This window comes from Sapajus apella, unplaced genomic scaffold (assembly GCF_009761245.1).
Source record: "Sapajus apella isolate SASKATOON/1434 unplaced genomic scaffold, GSC_monkey_1.0 scaffold16, whole genome shotgun sequence".
NCBI lineage: Eukaryota > Metazoa > Chordata > Mammalia > Primates > Cebidae > Sapajus > Sapajus apella.
In genome coordinates, this window is record NW_022436956.1 from 32,023,010 (window position 1) to 32,047,317 (window position 24,308).

At 37.9% G+C, this 24,308-nt stretch overlaps 1 protein-coding gene and 1 long non-coding RNA gene across 3 annotated transcripts in view; one reads left to right on the forward strand and one right to left on the reverse strand.

Annotated features, from left to right (window-relative positions):
- Positions 1-24,308, reverse strand: part of LOC116556405 — a 400,504-nt gene that overhangs the window by 284,600 nt on the left and 91,596 nt on the right. The window lies entirely within an intron of this gene.
- On the forward strand, positions 1,786-11,734 carry MMP10 (matrix metallopeptidase 10). Its single transcript, XM_032285748.1, has 10 exons — positions 1,786-1,921; positions 2,673-2,917; positions 3,058-3,206; positions 3,671-3,796; positions 5,568-5,732; positions 5,919-6,063; positions 7,025-7,158; positions 9,295-9,454; positions 10,153-10,256; positions 11,349-11,734. The coding sequence occupies exons 1-10, from the start codon at positions 1,817-1,819 to the stop codon at positions 11,447-11,449; spliced, it is 1,434 nt and encodes a 477-aa protein (XP_032141639.1). The 5' UTR covers positions 1,786-1,816; the 3' UTR covers positions 11,450-11,734.

The window sequence follows — 24,308 nt, forward strand, 5'->3', positions numbered from 1 at the left end:
ACATGGCCAGAGCAGGGGGAAGAAAGAGAATGGTGGGGAGGTGCTACACACTTTTAAACAACCAGATCTCATATAACTCACTCACTCACTATCACAAGAACAGCACTGATGGGATGGTGCTAAATGGTTCGTGAGAAATCTGCCCCCATGATCCAATCACCCTCCCACTGGGCTCCACCTCCAACACTGGGGATGACTATTCATAAGATTTGGGTGGGGACACAGATCCAAACCATATCAAGCTCCATTAGAATCACATGGGACCACCATTGCATATGTGGTCCGTCGTTGACTGAAACATTATGCAGTGCCTGATTGTACTTGCTCAATATTCAGCTGATTTTGTGAGTCTGGTTGTCAGTCCTTCTCCCTTGATATTAAAGCTCATGTAACCACACTGTACAGCAAACTCTTTGGCAAGAGTAAGCCACAAGTTGACTTAGCTGGCTCAGTGTATATCCCAGTTTCTTCCCAACTCTGGCTTAGAAGTCTCAGAGCCTCTTAGTTCCTGGAAGTCCCACCTGTCCAGGCTACCCAAGTAGGGTGAGAATGGTGGGTGATACTGAAAAGATCATTCCTATACACTTATTATTTTAATCTCTCATCACTTTGAAATTATATATTTAGACATGGTAGAGTTAATTTATCTTTAGTGAGAGAAAAATGTAGTTCTTTACTACAAGAATTTCAAGGTTCTTTATATTAATAGGTTAATTTGACAAAACAGTTATTGCAGACTTACTGTGTTACTGTGTAAAAATCACTCTATTTGGCTGAGAAAAAAGACAACACAAAGCAGAATGATTAGACTAGAAATCGTTTGTTGGAAGATTGTAGCATCAGAGAATAATTAACGAGCTGGAGGTGGAAATTATTTTTATGTTAACAGAGAAGAAAAGAAAGGTTCAGAAAGGGAATACAATTACTCAAGGTTACAATAATACTATTCGTGGGAAGGGATGGATGCTTAGACATGTGAAAGAAACGGAGGATTTGAAATCATTTCCCACTACAGATCTCAATCTATCTCCTCCTTTGTATTTTAGGAGGAGAAAAAAGGGATGAAAAGAATTTTTAAAAGCAAAGAAGAGGAGGAAGGTAGGAGGAGCATTTTGGTCTAACATGTAATTTAATTTTTTTCCATTTAACAAGTTTTATGGAGCTGTTACTTTGAACATATTATCCGCTGGGAAATGGAAAATGAGTGAACAACAAAGGTTCACTCTTTGGATTCTTTTCTCTACGTGGTCCACGTTCTTCTCACAATACTCCTACTTCATGGCCAGTTAATTCATGTGAAAACAAGTAATAGCTGTTGTCAACAAGGACTCAAGAAATATTTGTTTTAATATCTCTGTAGATAGCAACTCCTACATTTAGACAACAACTATGTTTGGAATTTATTTCCATTGACCTACTTAATTCTTACCTGTTTATATTTAAGTTTAAAACATAGTCTTCTTAAAAGAAAATTTCACTGATTTTAAAATGTCTAAACATTTGGCATTTTACCAGGCTTGTCACCTCTCTTTAAGTAAATACACACACATGAATTACCTAACCAATTCTTTTTCCTCCTTACAAATACAAAAATCATTTCCTGGGGATTAATCATTCTTTCAAGTTTAGAAGTTTGAAGGAAAATACCGACGTAGACTGTATCACCATTATATTAAATGTTTGTGAACATTCAGATTATAAAAACACACGTATGAATCATGCTGTGGGTGATTTAAGCATTGTCTCTGTATAAAAGAAAGGCCACTAGAGGGTAGAGCTAGAAGTCCAGTGGACAGAGAAGGTAAGGGCAGCAAGAATGATGCATCTTGCTTTCCTTGTGCTGTTATGTCTGCCAGTCTGCTCTGCCTATCCTCTGAGTGGGGCAGCAAAAGAGGAGGACTCCAACATGGATCTTGCTCAGGTAATTAATGGTGGCATCTATGGCAGCTACCAGCCAGCCTAAGTGTGTCTACGTGTTCTTCCAACACAGAGCAGAATGATTAGACTAGAAATCACTTTGTTGGAAGACTGTAGTATCAGAGAATAATTAACAGACTAGAAGGGGAAATTATTTTTATGTTAACAGAGAAGAAAAGAAAGGTTCAGAAAGGAAATATAATTACTCAAGGTTACAATAAAAGAGTAGCAGTATATTTGTGGCTAAATGAAAAGAACATATGGAGAATATATGAAACTTGTCTGGCTTTAGAATTTCTTTAGTTAAAATTATTGGGGAGGGGGAGCATGCTAAGTTTGATATTTAAATCATATCAGGTGATAGTTTTTATGTTTTTACTTGTCATATTTGGACAAAAGACCTTACCACATTTCAGTCTTAAACTAGATCTACAATAATGATGTAAGTGGAAAAAGTTAGTATGCTAACTTTTCACACAGCTATATTAAAAGAGGGTTTTTAAGAAACAAAACAAAACAAAACAAAGCTAGACCTGAATATTCAATCCCAAATTCCTTACTTGACTAGCAAACTAACATTGTAAGAAAATTTTAAAATTTGTATTAAATGAGGAAGAGTCTTGAAAAATCCAATTAAATGTGTTATCTACTTTTGTTTTAAGAAACTAGAGGAAAATTAAGATGGGTTATAAAAGTTGGGTAAATGATGAAAAATCATTAAAATGACCTAAAAATTATACTTGTTATTCCATTAGCAATACCTGGAAAAGTACTACAACCTCAAAACAGATATGAAACAGTTTGTTAGAAGAAAGGATAGTAATCTCATTGTTAAAAAAATCCAAAGAATGCAGAAGTTCCTTGGGTTGGAGGTGACAGGGAAGTTGGACTCTGACACTCTGGAGGTGATGCACCAGCCCAGGTGTGGAGTTCCTGATGTTGGTCACTTCAGAACCTTTCCTGGCATGCCGAAGTGGAGGAAAACCCACCTTACATACAGGTAATAGTTCAGAGAGGTTTTCACATAATAATGAAACTTTATAAGTTGTTTGTCATATTTGGATAAGTAACAAAGTTTTCTTTAACAATTTTTCATAATGGTAGGAGAAAATAATACCCTCTTCAATTTTTCTCCTCTAGGATTATGAAGTACACCACAGATTTGCCAAGAGATGCTGTTGATTCTGCCATTGAGAAAGCTCTGAAAGTCTGGGAAGAGGTGACTCCACTCACATTCTCCAGGCTGTATGAAGGAGAGGCTGATATAATGATCTCTTTTGTAGTTAAAGGTAATCAAATGAAGCATCCATTTATCTGATGTATTAGTCTGTTCAGACTGCGATAGCAAAATATCTTAGACTTGGTAATTTATAAACAACAGAAATTTATTGCTCACAATTCTGGAGGTTGGGAAGTCCAAGATTAAGGTGCCAGCAGATTTGATGTCCGATGAGAGACTATTCCTCATAGATGGGCCCTTCTGTGTCCTCACAGGATAGAAAAGACCAGGGGATACCCTCAAGCCTCTTTCACAAGAGCACTAAGCTTATTCATGAAGGCAGAGCACTTATGACCTAATCACTTCCTAAAGACCCAAAGTCTTAATACTGTATCACATTGGGTATTGAGATTCAACATATGAATTTGCAGCAGACACCAACATTTAGACCATAGCATCTACTGTTGTTTTATTGGAACAGGGTAAAAAGAAATTCTGAACACTTATATTTCCATTAATTTTTTTCCCTATCAGAACATGGAGACTTTTACTCTTTTGATGGCCCAGGATACAGTTTGGCTCATGCCTATCCACCTGGGCCTGGGTTTTATGGAGATATTCACTTTGATGATGATGAAAAATGGACAGAAGATACATCAGGTGGGTCATACACCTCTTGGGAATGTTTCAGGAATAATGTCTAATCCTACCCAAAAATAATTTGATTATCTAGAATGAGCAGTAAATGGAATATACTAGTAACTGAATTTTTTTATTACTACTTGAGTTTTAAACAGAAGTACTGTTCATTTTAATCATTATTGAAGGATTTTACAAAATGTCTGTATTTTCATCTTTGGCCCTACCAAGTACAATATTGTAAAAACCATTCAATCTCATCTCCCCAACTTGGGATCTTGTGGGGCTTTGAGGATCAGCATAATTAATAATGTTTTTTATCACTTTAATGATAGATGATTAGGATAGAGTGAATTCCATTGAATCAGTTCCAATCCTAAAATTTGCCATTAGAATTTCTTTCTTTCTTCTCATTGGCTGCCTTTTTATTTAAAAGTAGAGATCAGAAGAAAATGCCAGGAACTAAAAAAAAAATTGTTAGGTCATCTCTTTAAATAAACATGTCACTGTCTCTAGCTTAGATGGGTTTTTCCCCCTAAATTGGTTTTGAAACACTTTATGTCTAAACATAAAGACTAAAATTAACTGTTTGCTATTTTTTTTTAAATGGCTTCTGAAGTTTAGAAACACACTGTTGAAACAATTACTATTTCTGAGAGTGACTGGGATTTTTAGTAAATAGAAAAGAACATCTTTACTGAGTAAAAGCCTAAAGTTTGTGTTGCATGAAATGATCAACTTTTATTTGAACAACTGATCTTTTCTGCACAATTCTTGGAGCCTTGGTTAAATAATATCTACCTCTAAATTCAATAAAACTCTTTTTATAATATTAAAAAGAGCTGAATCTAGCTGTGTTGTGCTACAGAAAACTGTTATTGGGCATGTTTCTGTTTTAAACTGATGATTGTACACATCCAATGGTACCTATTACTGGGAAGATTTTTGACAATTAAAAATTATTTGATTATGGCCAGGCACTAGTGGCTAAGCCCTGTAATCCCAGCATTTTGGGAGGCCGAGGTGAGCAAATCACTTGAGGCCAGGAATTCAAGACCAGCCTAGCCAACACGGTGAAATCCCATCTCCACTAAAAATACAAGAATTAGCCTGGCGTGGTGGCACGGGCCTGTAATCCCAGCTACTCAGGAGACTGAGGCATGAGAATTGCTTGAACCCGGAAGGTGGAGGCTGCAGCGAGCCGAGATTGCACCACTGTACTCCAGCCTGGGCAACAGAGCAAGACTATCTCAAAAAAAGAAAAAAATATTTGATTATGACAAAGAAGAGGAGGAGCAAATCAAACCAAACCCCACAAGAAATAACCAGTTTTGTGACTTAAAAGTTTGAGGAACAACATAAATGTTATATGATTAATTTTAACTAAGTTTGCAACTGGTATGTGTTCCTATATTTGAATAATGACTTTTTATTTTTAGAAAATGAAGAGTTATATTATTGGCATGTTATTAGTCTTGTCCCTTCAAAATAAATCTTTTGGAAATAATGCTTCTCATTTGTCAGTATAGGAAAAGTGTCTTAGTTTTCTTGACAAAGGAGGGCTCTAAGGAGGAATATGATGAAAAACTGTCCCATATATTGACTGAAAGTCAACCCTGAAAAACACATGAATTTCTATAAAGTATGAAATATGCCAATCACTGAACCAATCCACAAATAATGAAAAGACATTGTGGTTTCAAGGATGGCCTGTACAGCTGGCATATGTGCTTTATGTGTATTTATAGGATAAATAGCTGGTGGATTCTGAACATTTATGGTTTTCATATAGGCTCCAATTTATTCCTCGTTGCGGCTCATGAACTTGGCCACTCCCTGGGGCTCTTTCACTCAGCCAACACTGAAGCTTTGATGCACCCAGTCTACAACTCATTCAGAGACCTGACTCCGTTCCGCCTGTCTCAAGATGATGTGAATGGCATTCAGTCCCTCTATGGTGAGTGATGCTGGAAAAATTAGGCATTGCAGCTCTACAATGACAGTCCTTAGGAAAACTTTTCAGTGCTACCTAAAGTATTTATGATTTAGCTTGAAGCACTTTGAGAACGTTTGAAAGGCATACAAGTTAACAGATGCATCACATTTTTTTAAATGTTTGCATCCCCAAATCTGTCTCCTTTAGGACCTCCGCCTGCCTCTCCTGAGGGACCCCTGGTGCCCACAAAATCCGTTTCTTCAGTACCTGGGACACCAGCCAAGTGTGATACTGCTTTGTCCTTCGATGCCATCAGCACTCTGAGGGGAGAATATCTGTTCTTTAAAGACAGGTCAGACCAGAAATTCTATTTTTCTATCTATTCTCTTGATATACAATGCTTAGAAAGAAAAATAGAAACCTGACAGAGATTTTTTTAACTTTTATTTTAGGTTCAGGGGTACATGTGCAGGTTTGTTATATAGGTAAACATGTCACAGGGGTTTGTTGTACAGATAATTTTGTCACCCCAGTACTAAGCCTAGTACCCAGTAATTACTTTTTCTGTTTGACAGATTTTTTTAAATAAAAAATTTCTTCTACATTTTAAAATCATTCAGATATAGTTCCTGTTGACTTTTTGACACCCTCTTAAAATTGTCCAGGTCATGTTTTACAGACTTACAAGAAATGATTCTAGGTCACTAGACTATAAGCTTGATTAAGGCAGGGGTTTTATCTGTTTTGTTCATTTTTTAAAATATCATACATCATGGAACTTCTTCAGAAAGCACTGGTGGATCGTTAGAAGCAGGGTGGTATCTTTCCCTTTGCTAACAAATGCTACTATCTAAATTAATTGCTTTTGGGAAAAAATGATATATGCTTGTGTTACGATATTTAAACACTACTGAAAGCTACAGAATTTAAAAATCCCCTCTCCAGTCTTTGACCTACAGTCCTCCAGCTCCCTTCATATGTGCAACCATTGCTACCAATTTTCTTTGACTCTTTACAAAAATGTTCTATTCATATACACGCATCAATATAAACATAATATTTTTAAATATTAGGACATAATATGCACATTGTTTATGGACTTTTAGAATGGAACAAAGCTAAATAATTATATTGGAACCCGTCACAAATCCCACGATAGATTTCATTATCCTGGAAGCACATGCAGTAGGATGGTTTAATACAGACTTCTACGAATGGGTAAATTAGCATGGATTAAGAGAAAAGAATAATATGTTTCTTTTTCACATTATCTAAAGGACAAAGGCAATTGCAAATAATTTTATATATTACAGATATTTTTGGCGAAAATCTGACTGGAACCTTGAACCTGAATTTCATTTGATTTCCACATTTTGGCCCTCTCTCCCATCATATTTGGATGCTGCATATGAAGATAATAGCAGGGACATCGTTTTTATTTTTAAAGGTAAATACTATGTAAGAATTTTCAACTTGCTGGAATAAATCCTATGGCAAAAATTTTATTGACATGATTTTTCTCCATTAAAGTTTAGATTGTTTATTACAGCAAGACCTAGTGCTAACACTTAAATTAAATTTGTACAAAGAACATTATATATAAACTTTTTTAGAGACCTCCTAAGTAAATTGATGGTATTCCATATTCATGGATTAAAAAAAAATCAATATAGTAAAAATGTCAATTTATCTATAGATACAAGACATTTTCATTTCAAATGCCAAAGGTTTTTTCCATATAACTTGACATATTAGTTTCGCAATTTATATGGCAGAGCAAAGACCAAGAATAGCCAGGATACTCCTGGTGAACCCATCTTATTAGATGAGGAAAAAGGCTCTATGTTATAAAACTTTAAACAGTAAGATGTTGTATAAGTGCAGGGAGAGATAAATTAACTAATAGAGCTATTCGGGTATGGCAGCTTCTTTATCAGATTTTTAAACTATTTTTTCAATTTGTTTTATTGGTAATATGTTATTTGAGTTTCTATTACTTCTTGAGTCAGTTTTGTTAACATGTTTTTCTAAAAATTTGCCAATTTTTGTCTGTTTTCAAATCAATCAGTACAGCATTTTTGGAAAATTATTTTGTTGTAATTTGAATTATTGCTGTAAATCCTAACATTGAATCCTTTTGCCTTTCTCTTTTGTCCTTCATCAATCTCATAATATATATAATAATTTTAGTGATCTTTTAAAAGGACTGACTTTTGGCTTTATTTATTCTCTATATTATATTTTGATTTCTATTCATATCCTTACTGTTGCCTTAATGTTTGTTTACTTTGAATTAATCCTATTATGATTTTTATAGCTTGTTTGACACTAACCTTATTAACTTGTAACCTTTTTCCTTTTCTAATATAAGCATTTATACCTATAAATAACCATTTCTTCTTTTTATCCAGCAAATTTTGATATGCAGCATTTTCATTTTGTTCACTTTTAATCTTTCAATATCCCATTTTTATTTTTTCCCTAGGCTCATAGGTGATATTGGAATACTTTTAAATGTCAAGCTGTATGGAGATTTTTTTATTTATTTCTGACATTCTCGCTTTTATGAAGATTAAATGAACGTGAAATTGCAATAGAAATTGTAAAGGACTATATAACTGAAAAGTATTGTTATGCAGTAATTTATCCATATTTATTTTCACTTGCAGTGTCAGACACCATGCTCATTACTGGAGGTCACAACTGAAAAGGGCTCATATTCTAGAAGGGGCAACAGAGATGAAGCCATAGGCAGCCTACTTATGACAAGTGCTAGGATTGAGAGAAGGAAAGGTGCCATGGGAGCACCTGACTCATACCCAGGGTTCAGCAAAGGTCCCTCAGAGGAGGAGATGTTTAGGATGGGTCTTGAAGTTCTCTTTTGCTGTGCAGAGATGGGCTGGGTGTATAGAAAGTATAAAGGTCTTTAAGAAAGAAGAAATTGTTTTTACCACATAAGAACATACCTGGAACTGCTCAGATGATACAAAGCACTCAGTTCAGACAAAGCAAAATAGATAAACAACAGACGGACATTTTAGATTAGTGAATCTGGCAGTCGTGTGAATAAGGGATTCAGGCTTGGGGTCGAGGAGAGTGATGTAACAAAGTAAAGGCAGAGAGATTGATGGGATCTTATTCTAACTTGCTAGAATTTGAATGAATCCTGATAATATTCAGAAGCACAGATTGGAATTGGTGACTATGAGATGTCTGAAAGGAAGTGTCCAATAAGCAACTGATCTATTGGTATGGAGCTTGAGAGAGAGAGAGGTCTAGGTGAGAAATTCAGGTTAAAAAGTCATCAGCAATTATAAGAAATAACTAAAACTGGCCTATACAAAAACTATAACTTACAGATACAAATATATAAGCCACAGAAAGGGCACTTAATCAGAGTTATCTACTGATTTATTCATTCTTTCATTCACATTAGGGAATATTTGTTAAAGACTGGCTGTGAACTGAGCATTATTATGTTGGAATTAAAAACAAGACATCCTCTTTACCACAAAAATGCACTAGAATCATTTTTAAAATCAATGGCTTCATGTAAAATTTCTTGGGTTTATTTTTTCAATAGGAAATGAGCTCTGGGCCATCAGAGGAAATGAGGTACAAGTGGGTTATCCAAGAGGCATCCATACCCTGGGTTTTCCTCCAACCATAAAGAAAATTGATGCAGCTGTTTCTGATAAGGAAAAGAAGAAAACATACTTCTTTGTAGAGGACAAATACTGGAGGTGAGATGCAAGAGAAATGACTTTGTATGAAGACTGATTAAGAAAATTATTTTATTTAAGGATATCCCCCTACTCCCACCCTCTTTCTCTAACTTCAAAATTTATGATTATGCAGAAGATAGCTTATTGTTGTTCTACTTCCCGGATACGAATGGCTCTCAGAGTGGTGATCACTGAGCCATTTACTCAGACATCAAAAGACATCAGGAAAGGCTAGCTGAGGTCCAAAGGCATTTGTGCCAGTCACCATGTGACTGCCATAGGAAGCCCAGGTAGGCTTTGGAGACAAGGTCTACAGGGTGCTAGTGTGACTGAAAGCCAGAGGTTTGTTTTTAGCTAAATGATTTAATTCATTTTGCATATTATGTATTTATGTATTTGTGGTAGACACATAGAAATTTGAGTTGTGTGTGTCCAGGCTTAGAAAATTTACCTTAGACATATGAACTTCTGTAAAATGTCATGTTCCTGTTTCTGGGAAAACATTGTTTTATTTGTTAAACTTGTAAGTCCAGAGCTATTCTTGTAGCTATTCTTTTAGAGCTATTCTTACAGCTCTAAAAAATGGTTAACACTTTTTTATACAACTTAAAAAGTTTGTCTATGATTCCACACTAGAAAATTAACATCACATTATACTATTGTATGTAATGGTACTACTACATAACATTGAACTGTATTTCTTTCATTCTGTTTAGATTTGATGAAAATAGCCAGTCCATGGAGCAAGGCTCCCCTAGACTAATAGCTGATGACTTTCCAGGAGTTAAGCCTAAGGTTGATGCTGTATTACAGGCATTTGGTAAGAAGACCCTCATTTCATTGTCAATAGGGAAATTTCTAGGCATTTTTATCATTTCAGAATGAAGTACAGAATCAAAACAGTTTTTAAATCATTCAGTCTTGATATCTTTTTTACTCCAAATTTCTGATAATCTTAACTTTCCAACTTACGTAAGGTAGATTTAAAAATTTTTCTTTTCCTCAATAACTTCCAAGTCTCTGTTTCATGGCTACACATAAAATAAATGATACTTCTTCACACAGAAGCCATTATCTTTCAGGTCACTATGTAGGTATAAAAATGCAATCCATGTGAGCCAGGCTAATGGCTTGTTGTCATTCTATTCTATCCCATCCTGTTGTCCCTTTTCTTCTATCCCATCCCAGGGGAGACTTGTCTGGGCTTCTGTTGCAGTCTGTGATTGTCTACATTAGTCATTTGTAAATAAAATAGTAGTCTTCCCATATGCTCAAAATAGGTAAAATGTGATTCCTGGTAATGGGGAAATAGGAAAGCAAAACTTGTGTGTGATTACTCTGAAGGAATTTTGGAGCGTGCTGCCAGTGATTGACAGTCACAATGCTTATGAGGCTGATGATCTTGTTACTAAAATGACTTAACCATGATGTATGCAAAGCAGGAAATGGACCTCTGGTTCATTTATCATTTTTCTGATTCTCTTGGTTCTCGTTGTCTCCAAAATTGTAATTTAGGACCTAGCAGAAGAGGAGAGGTTGGAAAGAAAGCAAAATAAGGTTTTAAAACATTATAGAATTTTATCTATTTAGAACCTGTATAATCTAATGTTTTAGAGCACTGGCTTTGGAGTCCGAGGAGATGGAGTCCTCCCTCCATCCTTCCCTATAGATGCTACCTTGGGAAAATTACAAAACCTTTCTAATATTTAGTTTTGTCATCACTGATAATACATCACACTTTTTTGTAAGGGTAATTGAGATCAAGCACATAAAGTACTTAGCTCAGTGTCTGGCACAGAGTAATCACTTAATAAATGCCATCCATTATTAACTTGTTCTTAATCTAAGTTATATGTGTTACAAAATGACATATTTGAAGATGTCACATCATTTTCTTTATCTATATTTGCAGGGTTTTTCTATTTCTTCAGTGGATCATCACAGTTTGAGTTTGACCCCAATGCCAAGATGGTTACACACATACTGAAGAGTAACAGCTGGTTACATTGCTAGGCAAGATAGGGGGAAGACAGATATGGGTATTTTAAATGAATCTAATAATTATTCACCTAATGTATTATGAGCCAAAATGATTGATTTTTCCTGCATGTTCTGTGGCTGAAGATGAGCCTTGCAGACATCTTCATGTGTCATGAAAAATGTTTCTGGAATGCTTCACTTGCTTTTGAATTACATTGAATAGTTGTAAGAAATATGTGCAATAAGTGAGAGAATGCAACTCCACAGATGTTTTATTACTTCTTCAATAAAGAGTTTTATTTTTGATATGTTCCTTAATTTCTAGAACAATCCATGTTCAATACCCTGACCACACTGGGGACTGATTATTTGACAAATACTCTGCCAGTAGGCGTGGTAGGATCACCCACTCTAGAGATGAGTCATGTGGCTGTCACATACCCTCTCCTATTCTCTGCACCAACAGGATCTTCCTTTTCCTTACACACCTAACAAAGAAAGATGTAAAGCAACAGTTGTCCTATAGCTGGGACAGAATCAAACAAAACAGAGAAAAGGAACACTCTAGAATGTTAGAGCCTGGGAACCTATTATGTACTAGACTTTACAATTTTACAGGTGGGAAAATAAAACTAGTTTGGAGTCCACTTGCCTCTTGTTTTAACCCAAATCTTTCTTCAGTGGCATTCCTTTCCTGCTCTAGAGACTAAATTTCTCATCTCATCCTCACCCTCTTGTTAGAATACTCTCTTGCTGCCATTTTGTACGTGGAAGCTCCCGGGTGATAAGAGTGCGTGTGCACATCCCAATTTTATGACAGATTTATCACCACTAAGTTACATGCTTACACCATACCACTACACTATAGAAACTTGTTCCTTCTTTTATTGACTCACTTAAATGCCAGACACTGTCATAGTTGCAAAGTATAGAACAGTGAGGAAAATACATTTAACTCAATTTCATTGAGTTTTATCTGGTGAGAGAAAGAAATCAAACAAAAGAACACAAATTAATATATAATACAAATTATAAAGCTATTATTAGAGGAATGACAAAGTTGTAACAGAGAATCATGGTGCAGGAGGGGTTCTCTGTTAAAGCTCAGTTATTAAAGAAAGCCTCTCCGGGAAAATAATGTAAAAAACAAAGAATCTAAATCCAAATGGCCAGGTGAGTGAATGGGTAGGATGATGTGGACTACTCTAAGAAAAGAAAATGCAAATTAGTATTGAGGCTCAGTGGGTTAAACAAAAAGATCCTTGTCATGTTCAAGGAACTGAAAGAAGATGAGTGCCTCACTGGCATGTTGGAGGTTAGGGATGGAATAAGATACTAGACAGGTAGACACAATCAAATCACCTAAAGTCTTTAAGTATACTAAAGAGTTGTATTTTATTTTTAGTGCATTGTGGATTCATTGAATGACCTTAAACAGATAAATTATGCTAGTCATATTTTTGAATCATTACTTCAGCTGGAGAAAGTTGGAAGAAGTGATGACAAAAGCTGGAACAGGTTAAAAATGATAGGGAAGGTTGGCAGGGACAGGGGACCTCTGGGTATGTTGAGAGACTGAATGGATTTGATTTTTTTTTTTTTTTTTGCCTTGTCACCCAGGCTGGAATGCAGTGGTAGTGAAACCACAGCTCACTGAAACCTCGACCACCCAGGCTTAGGAAATCCTCCCACCTCAGCCTCCTGAGTACCTGAGACTACAGGTGTACACCACCACTCCCAATTAATTTTTGTATTTGTGGTAGAGACAGGCTTTCACCATGTTGCCCAGGCTGGTCTGGAACTCCTGGGCTCAAGCAATCCACCCACCTCAACCTCCCAATGTGCTGGGACTACAGGCTGAGCCACTATGCCCAGCCCTGATAAATATTTCAACATCATCCAGATTTCATGATAAACTAGATAAAGAGCTCTGAGAAAAAGGAAGGTATTAAGAATAATTCCTAAAATACTGGCTTGAAAAATTTTTGCATAACAGCAGCTTCAACAGAGTTAGGGGAAAGCTGAAGGAGAAGCAGTTTTGTGGGAGAAAAAAATCGGTAGGAATCACTTCACCTTTTAAATATAGAAATTCTTGTAAGATAACCAACTAAAGGCATTAGTGGGCCTTTAGATGAAGGAATCTGTAGCTCAAAACAAAGTAGACAAAACTGTGGGTGTTTGGTGGCGTTAGTCAAGCCATGGGAATGGATAAGTTTATATGGGAAGACTGCGGAGGTAAAAGAAGATGGTTCAGGACTGACCCTTGTAAAATGAAGTATCACTCAGACTAGGCCAGGTTATGCTGTGGTAATGAGCAATGATTCTCTGTGGCTTAGAACTAAAAGTGCATCAAAGTATTCCACTGGGGTATCTACTCCAAGGCGTCCTCACTTCAAGACACAGGCTGATGGAACAGGCACCACATTGAACGCCACCCTTCACTGAAGTGGAGGGAAAGTGTTATTGGTAAATTTTGCACTGACTTCTCGGGGTCTGCGTGGATATAATAATCATAATTCTGTCCACATTTCACTGGCCAAAGAAAATTACATTGCCTCATTGTAACACTAAAGATGGGAAAATAATATACTGTCAAATACCTGGGAGGAGAATCAGAAATACTTAGTAGAGGGCACTAATCATAAAAAACAAAGGGCTTTCTCACAAAAACAACAAAAGTAACGTTTCTTCCTGGGCTGCAGCCCAGGTGCGGTGAGCATCGCACCCTCGGGCCGCGTGGAGCCTCCCAGAGGAGGGGGGCGGCCATAACCAGGTGCTGGCATTGGGGCTGCACACCAGCCCAGGGGCTAATGACGCCCATGATGGGGAACAGGTTGATTTGGTTAAACAACTTCACTACTCATTGATTTTCTCAAAGACACTTTGTGAAGATGTCTAGAAGGAGGACAGATTCTTATAACTCATATAATTCAATATATGAATCCATAATTATTTAACAATCCCTTATTTGTGCAAATTTGCCTTTGTTTTCCATATTTTGCTTTATAAAACAAAAACCATAACCTTTTACATGTTACTTCACAAAGCAATACTGTAATTAGTAACTGTTTACATATGTTACTTCACAAATGTAAGTGAATCCATTAAAAAATTATCTCGCTTAAGGATTAGGTAAAGGAAGAACTGGGAAAGCAATTCACTGATTCTACTGCTGTTGTTGGGATCATCCATGAGTGGCTTAAACTCCTGGAGGTGGAGGGTGCTTAATTTCACCCTAATCATGTTGATCAGTGGGTGAGGAAAGCACTGACACTGAGGCAGCAGCATCATTACTTTCTACCAAGAACTGTGAGATGAGAAAGGAGAAACAGTGTGCTGAGGCAATCAGGTAAAATGTTGACAAAGAAAATACTTTTAGGAAATATTTTCTCTTGTGTATACAGATTTGAATAATGATTCTAATGAATGCCTTTATTTAGGGAAGGGTAAGAAAAAACAAACCTCAATTTATAGACACTATAAAAGGTTCTATATGTGTGCAATTCATTCGGTCTTCATGTTAGCCATGGCAAACAGTAATGTCTTTAGATTACAGACTTTTAGGCTTAGAAGGATGAATTTTCTCATGATCAGCAATTGGTAAGCAGCAGCTCCGAAATTCGACTCCAAAACAGACTTAGAATCTGTATAGGAAACTCACTGTTTTCTTCTCTGTGCTCCTAACACTTCTGCCACCAGATATGTGGGGATTTTTTTCACTCCAACCAATTCTTTAACTTTCCCAACACTGGGTGTCCTATAATTCAATTATGACACTAAATACCTGAAGTTAGTGTAGACCCCACAGGTTAAGGACACAATCCCATAAGACCACTCCCCTCACTTCCAATGCTAATCACATGTCTGGGCCTCCTGAATGTCCCATAGACCAGCTATAAATGAGAGGTTTCTACAGACCACTCCTCATGGTCAATAATTTGCTACAACAGGTCATAAAACTAGGGAAAACATTTACTTACATTTATTGGGATGAAAGCTCCAAGCTTCTAATCACGACTTGGTCTTTCTGATGACCAGCCTTCTTCCAAGGGCCCACGAAGAGTCATCTCATTAGAATAAAAGATGCTCTTATCACCCAGGAAATTCTAAAGGATGAGGGGCTCTGTGTCAAGAACCAGGATCAAAGATCAAATATTAGAAGAAAAGATATGCCTACCATCCCTATCTATAAGGGTATTAGGAGCCCTGTTTCAGAAACCAGGACAGGGAGCAAATATTAGAACAAAAGTTTCTCCTAGAACCCCTAGTCCAAAGAAAATTCCAAAGGATTAGGAGCTCTGTGTCAGGAACTAGAGCAGAGACCAACATATGTGTTTCTTATTATTTCCAAGACCCCTATGTTAAGACAAGACCAGCACTTATGGCAAATTTATCAGGATCCCCAGAGAGAGAAAAGGTGAATGTTTCAATGCTTCCTACCTCTGAACAATTTTTATTCAGAAAATTGGGAGTATGCCTCCACCTACAGGAAGGGAACACGTGACTTGAGCTTTGCAGAGATTGAGAATGATGCTGAGAACAGGCTGGGAGTTACCAATAAGTAGCCACAGAATGGTTGGTGGTAACCAGACAGAAAAGAAAGTAAGTAATTATAACCTGAGTGAGCTTGGAAGCATATTTTTCCCCCAGTGAATCCTTCAGATGATAATGCAACCTAGCCAATACCTTGAGACCCCATGAAGAGGACCCAGCTAAGCTATACCCAGACTCATGACCAACAGAAACTGAAATAATAAATATGTGCTGTTTTAAGCTGCCCAGACTCATGACCCATGGAAACTGAAATAATAAATGTGTGTTTTTAAATTAGGGGTAATTTTCTACTCAGCAATAGATACCTAATATGTTGAGAGATTGCTTTATTTGGAGCCACTGCTACATAGCAATTATCCAGATGATTCAGGCCAAAGCCCATTTCTGCTAAAGAAAGTCTGGAGGCAGAGGATCCCAATATGGCCGAATAAGAGGCAGCTCTGGAAAGCAGCACCCAGCGAGAGAGACACAGAAACCGAGTGGTCTCCACAATTCCAAACGAGGTACCAGGTTCATTTTGTGGGTCTGGTTGGACAGTGGGTATAAACCCGATAGGGCAAGTTGAGGCAAGGCAGGGCACTGCCCCAACCAGGAGGAGCATGCGACCCACCAGAGGACTGGGGGATCTCCCCCTCTGGGGCTTTGGTTCAGCTACAGCACTCTACCCAAGCAGGAGATCTTCACCAGCCTGAAAAGCCTCAGCGAGCTGCCTGAACAGGGCAGAACAGTAACTTCGGCTGGCAACAGGGATGTCAGCATAGATCTAGGTGGAAGCACTGGCTGACGTGAAAGCCAAAAATCCAGCAGGATGGAGCTACCCATCCCCCAGAAAGAAGGGGAACTGAAAACAGGGAAACAGCCCATACAGCAGGATGGGTCCACCCACCACCAACAAAGCCCAGCAGACTGGAAAAAACTCTCATGCCAGAGTTTCGCACCTAGAGAGTGACCAGGAATGATATAGCTCAGTGTGGGGAGGTGTAGCCACCATGGCAGAAGCCGGCCTAACTCTCCTGAGTAAATAAAAGACACAGCAGCTCCACTGAAACCATAGCAGACCAGCAGCACGTCTGCAGGCAGACAAAGGAAAGGCCACCTCCCCAAGCAGCTACCTGAGATCAAAACTATATAAATCCAAAAAGATGGGAAGAAACCAGTGCAAGAAAAATGAAACCATCAAAAACCAGAATGCCTCTCCCCCACCACAAGATCACAACTCCTCACCAGCAAGGGGACAAAGCTGGACAGAGAAAAAATTTGACGAATTGACAGAAGCAGGCTTCAGAAGGTGGGTAATAACAAACATCTCTGAGTTAAAGGAACATGTTATAACCCAATGCAAAGAAACTGAAAACCTTGAAAAAAGATTAGACGAAATGCTAACTAGAAAAAACAGCTTAGAGAAGAACATAAACGACTTGATGGAGCTGAAAAACACAGCACAAGAACTTCATGAAGCATACACAAGTTTCAATAGCTGAATTGATTGAGCAGAAGAAAGGATATCAAAGATTGAAGATCAACTCAATGAAACAAAATGAGAAGGCAAGAAAAGAGAACAAAGAGTGAAAAAAAAAATGAACAAAGCCTTCAAGAAATATGGGATTATGTGAAAAGATCTAATCTACGATTGATCAGTGTACCAGAAGATGATGGGGAGAATGAATCCAAGCTGGAAAACACTCTTCAGGATATTATCCAGGAGAACTTCCCCAACCTTGCAAGGCAGGCCAACATTCAAATACAAGGAAATACAGAGAACACCACAGTGATACTCCTCTAGAAGAGCAACCCCAAGGCACATAATTGTCAGGTTCACCACAGTTGAAATGAAGGAAAAAATACTAAGGACAGCCAGAGAGAAAAGTCAGGTCACTGACAAAGAGAAGGACATCAGACTTACTGCGGATCTCTCGGCAGAAACTCTACAAGCCAGAAGAGAGTGGGGCCTATATTCAACATCCTTAAAGAAAAGAACTTTCAACCCAGAATTTCACATCCAGTCAAACTAAGCTTCATAAGCGAAGGAGAAATAAAATCCTTTACGAACAAGCAATTACTCGAGATTTCATCACCACCAGGCCTGCCCTACAAGCACTCCTGAAGGAAGCACTAACCACAGAGAGGAAAAATCAATATCAGCCACTGCAAAAAAGAACCAAATGGTAAAGACCAATGATGCAATGAAGAAATGATGCCAACCAAAGGGCAAAACAACCAACCAGTAATAAAATGGCAGGATCAAATTCACACATAACAATATTAACTTTAAATGTAAATAGACTAAATGCCCCAATCAAAAGACACAGACTGGCAAATTGGATAAAAAGCCAAGAACCATCAATGTGCTGTATTCAGGAGACCCATCTCACATGCAAAGACACACATAAACTCAAAATAAAAGGATGGAAGAAAATTTACCAAGCAAATGAAGAGCAAAAAAAAAAAAAAAAAAAAAAAGCAGGGGTGGCAATCCTAGTCTCTGATAAAATGGACTTTAAACCAACAAAGATCAAAAGAGACAAAGAAGGGCATTACATAATGGTAAAAGGATCAATACAACAAGAAGAACTAACTATCCTAAATATATATGCACCCAATACAGGAGCAGCCAGATATATAAAGCAAGGCCTTAATGATCTACAAAGAGACTTAGACTCCTGTACAATAATAGTGGGGCACTTTAACACTCCACTGTCAATATTGGACAGATCAACGAGACAGAAAATCAACAAGGAAATCCAGGACTTGAATGCAGATCTGGACTAAGCCAACCTAATAGACATTTACAGAACTCTCAACCCCAAATCCACAGAATATACATTCTTCTCAGCACCATGTTGCACTTACTGTAAAATCGACCACATAATTAGAAGTAAATCACTCCTCAGCAAATGCAAAAGAACAGAAATTGTAACATTCTCTCAGACCACAGTGCAGTCAAACTAGAACTCAGGATTAAGAAACAAATTCAAACCCACACAACAACTTCATGGAAAATGAACAACTGGCTCCTGAATGTCAACTGGATAAAAAATGAAATGAAGGCAGAAATAAAGATGTTTTTCAAAGCCAACAAGAACAAAGACAAAATATACCAGAATCTCTGGGACATATTTAAAGCAGTGTCCAGAGGGAAATTCATAGCAATAAATGCCCAAATGAGGAACAAGGAAAGATCTAAAATTGACACCCTATTATAAAAATTGAAAGAGTTAGAGAAGGAAGATTAAAATCCTCAAAAACAAGCAGAAGGCAAGAAATAACTAAGATCAGAGCAGAACTGAAGGAGATAGAGACACCAAAAAACCCTTCAAAAAAATCAACAAATCCAGGAGCTAGTTTTTTGAAAATATCAACAAAATAGATACACTGCTAGCCAGACTAATAAAAAAGAAGAGAGAATAATCAAATAGATGCAATAAAAAACAATAAAGGAGACATCACCACCGATTCCACAGAAATACAAACAACAATCAGAGATTACTACAAACAAATCTGTGCACATAAGCCAATAAACTTGGAAGAAATAGATAAATTCCTGGACACTTGCATGCTCCCAAGCCTAAACCATGAAGAAGTTGAAACCTTGAATAGATCAATAAAAAGGGCTGAAGTTGAGGCGGCAATTAATAGCCTACCAACTAAGAAAGCCCAGGTCCAGATGGGTTTACAGTCAAATTCTACCAGATGTATGAAGAGGAGCTGGTACCATTCCTTCTGAAACTATTTCAAACAATACAAAAAGAAGAAATCCTCCCCAACTCATTTTATGAGACCAACATCATCCTAATACCAAAACTGGGGACAGATGCTCAGGCCAATATCCATGATGAACATTGACGCAAAAATATTCAATAAAAAACTGGCAAACAGAATGCAACAGCAAATCAAAAAGCTTATTCATCATGATCAAGTAAGCTTTATCCTGGAGATAAAAGGCTGGTTCAGCATACACAAGTCTATAAACATAATACATCACATAAACAGAACCAAAGACAAGAAACACATGATTATCCCAATAGATGGAGAGAAGTCCGTCGACAAAATTCAACAATGCTTTATGCTAAAAACCCTCAATAAACTAGGTATCAATGGAACATATCACAAAATAATAAAAGCTATTTATGACAGACCCATAGCCAATATCATGCTGAATGGGCAAAACTGGAACCATTCCCCTTGGAATCTGGCACAAGACAAGGATGCCCTCTGTCACCACTCCTTTTCAATATAATATTGGAAGTTCTAGCCAGAGCAATCAGGCAAGAAAAAGAAAAAAAGCATATTCAATTAGGAAAAGAGGAAGCCAAATTGTCTCTATTTGCAGATGACATGATTGTATATTTAGAAGACCCCATTGTCTCAGCACAAAATCTCCTGAAACCGATAAGCAAATTCAGTAAAGTCTCAGGATACAAAATCAATGTGCAGAAATCACAAGCATTTCTATACACCAATAACAGACAAACAAAGAGCCAAATCAAAAGTGAATTCCCACTCACAATTGCTACAAAGAGAATAAAATACCTAGGAATACAACTAACAAAGGATGTAAAGGACCTCTTCAAGGAGAACTACAAACCACTGCTCAAGGAAATAAGAGAGGACACAAACAGATGGAAAAACATTCCATGGTCATGGTTGGGAAGAATCAACATCGTGAAAATGGCCATATTGCCCAAAGTAATTTATAGATTCAATGCTGTCCCCATCAAGCTTCTAATGACCTTCTTCACAGAACTGGAAAAAACCACTTCAAACTTCATATGGAACCAAAAGAGAGTCCACATAGCCAAAACAATCCTAAGCAAAAAGAACAAAGCTGGAAGCATCATGCTGCCTGACTTCAAACTATACTACAAGGCCACAGTCATCAAAACAGCATGGTACTGGTACCAAAACAGAGACATAGACCAATGGAACAGAACAGAGGCCTCAGAGGCAACACCACACATCTACAACCATCTGATCTTTGACAAACCTGACAAATAAGCAATGGGGAAAGGATTCCCTGTTTAATAAATGGTATTGGGAAAACTGGCTAGCCATGTGCAGAAAACAGAAACTGGACCCCTTCCTGACACCTTACACTAAAATTAATGCCAGATGGATCAAAGATCTAAACATAAGACCTAAAACCATAAAAGTCCTAGAAGAAAACCTAGGCAAAACTATTCAGGACATAGGCATAGGCAAGGACTTCATGGCTAACACACCAAAAGCAATGGCAACAAAAGCCAAAATAGACAAATAGCATCTAATTAAACTCCAGAGCTTCCGTACAGCAAAGGAAACAATCATTAGAGAGAACTGGAAACAAACGGAATGGGAAAAATTTTTTTGCAATCTACCCATCTGACAAAGGACTTATATCCAAAATCTATAAAGAGCTAAAACAGATTTACAAGAAAAAAACAAGCCTATTCAAAAATGGGCAAAGGATATGAACAGACTCTTTACAACAGAAGACATCGATGAGGCCAACATATGAAAAAATGCTCATCATCGCTGGTCATTAGAGAAATGCAAATCAAAACCACATTGAGATACCATCTCACACCAGTTAGAATGGTGATCATTAAAAAATCTGGAGAAAACAGATGCTGGAGAGGATGTGGAGAAATAGGAACACTTTTACACTGTTGGTGGGAGTGCAAATTAGTGCAATCATTGTGGAAGACAGTGTGGCGATTCCTCAAGGACCTAGAAATAGAAATTTCATTTGACCCAGCAATCCCATTACTGGGTATATACCCAAAGAATTATAAATTTTTCTATTATAAAGACACATGCACATGTATGTTCATTGCAGCACTGTTTACAATAGCAAAAACCTGGAATCAACCCAAATGCCCATCAACAATAGACTGGATAAAGAACATGTGGCACTTACACACCATGGAATACTACACAGCCATAAAAAACGATGAGTTTGTGTCCTTTATAGGGACATGGATAACTCTGGAAACCGTCATTCTCAGCAAACTGACACAAGAACAGAAAACCAAACACCGAATATCATCACTCATAGGTGGGTGTTGAACAATGAGAATATGTGGACACAGGGAGGGGAGCATCACACACTATGGTCAGTTGGGGGGCACTAGGGGAGGGACAGAGACATGTGAGGAGGGATAACATGGGGAGAAATACCAGATATAGGTGATGGGGGGAGGAAGGCAGCAAACCACCTTGCCATGTATGTACCTGTGCAACAATCCTGCATGATCTGCACATGTACCCCACAACCTATAGTACAATTTTAAAAAAGAAGAAAAAAGTCTGGAGGCAAAAATATCCCACCCCTTTTTGGAGATCATAACCAGCAATAATACCCCTGACATAGAGACACATGACTGTGTCTAGGGTGGGCTTTAAGGCAAAATTTTTAAGTGGAAATAAATGATCATTAATGCCCTCAGTTGATTTGGGGTACATTTCTCTTATATTTCTACTCTTACCCACCTCTTTTTCCAGGCACAAAGCAATACTAGAACACGGAATTCGCAGCCATTAATATGTTGCATGATAACAAGTTTAGAGTGTGTAAGTTATAAATGTTCCTTTCTTGCTATTGACTTAGGACATACAGTAGATAATGCATGCTTTAAGAGACAGAGAAGTTAGTAGAGTTAGAGCAAAACACACACAGAGAAAGACAGATAGGCAGACAGACAAAGAGAGACAGAGAGGAGGGAAAAGGTGACATGATGGTGATAAGACAAATGTAGGCAGGAATATGTGAACTGTATTTGAATTGCAGGAAGATGATCCAGGTATGAGAAGACCAAGAAGTGGAAATCTGTGAATCAGTGGAGGGAGGAGGAGCAAAGCAAGTGAAGAAGGAAAGGGTTAAGGTGATACAATGTAAGACTGCATTAAAAAATTCCACTGGGATCTGCCACCTAAGGGGCAGTCTGGAGATCAGGGAGGGGAGAGCAGTATCAAGCTAAGCCCTGGGGTATAACAGACAACCTGGCAGGCGGGCCTCTGTGCCTCAAGGACCAGGAGCAGAGAGAGTTCAGCTGATCTACCTAACCTCTCTCTATCTAAGTAGGGAAGGGAGTGCTCCCATGAAGTGGGTTTTGGGAGGTTGGATGGCAGTTCTACCTCCTCCACTCCATCATTCATTAATTCACGCATTTAACAGATATCCACTGAATGTCTACCGTATAGCAGGCAACATATAGAGCTTCACAAACATGACCACATTCTTACAGAGCATATATTCTCCAGAGGGAGATGGAGAAGTGAGCAGTCTACGTGATACACTACCAAGCATGATGGCCATAATGGGGGAAGCACACAGAACTGTGGGATCACCGAGGAGGGGCTCTATCCCCAATGCTGAGAGATTAGGGAGACTTTCAAGAGGAGTAGGCATCTATATGAAGAGCCAAAGAGCAAGAACTTAAGAGGTAAGAAGGAGGGAGGTGGTCCAGGCAGGGATTACTGGAATGGCCCAAAGCAATGCTTCTCAAGCCATCTGTGTGAAGGAACAGTTCCTTAAATTTCCAATTCATCATGGATACTTTTGTTATGAAAATGAGATGACAAAGATATTTTTAAATGTTCAGTTTTTAGACTATTAAATTAGATCCAATAGACATAAAATGACTTTATCAAATTGTTATGAAAGCATGCTCGATTGCTGAGCTTATCACAGACCAATTGCAGTCCATGAATCATCATTGATTCACAGACCGAACTTATGGAGCACTTGCCTATAGCAAACAGGAAAAGAGAAAAATTACAATCTAGAGGGTTCTGGATGAAACAGACAAGGAAAAGAAGAATCAGTGAGCTGTTACCAGAACTCTTTCTGGGTGTAGGTAACATTCAGACTGCAGAAACCGGTAGCCAGAAAGTCATCATGCATCTGGCTGAATTGAAGCCATTGATTTCTCCCCACACCCAGTGTCTAACACTAATTAGGCAGAAAGCAGGATACAATCAGTGAAACAGAGGGTTTTAGAGGAAGTTGAAGCTGGAATTAAGAAGAATCAACTTCTTCCCATTCCAGCTTCAAAGTTTTTGTTAGTTTCTGAGAATCCTCTGACTCTGTAAAATAAACACCCATTCCAATTCAATGGTTTCTAGTTAAAAGGGGAGGAAAAACAACAACAGCAAAAACAAAAACAAGCAACCAAGCAAATAAACAACAATAAAAACTTGTGCAACAGCAAAGCTTTCCCACACATCCATCTGGTCTGCTTACCTGGCTACCGCCTTGTTTCTCAGGACTGGCTGCAGAAGTTTTCTTTGATGATATGCATTCTGGTCCTCATGAGCTGTGTTGCATGCACCTCCTGTACATTCCCAAGCTACACTTCAA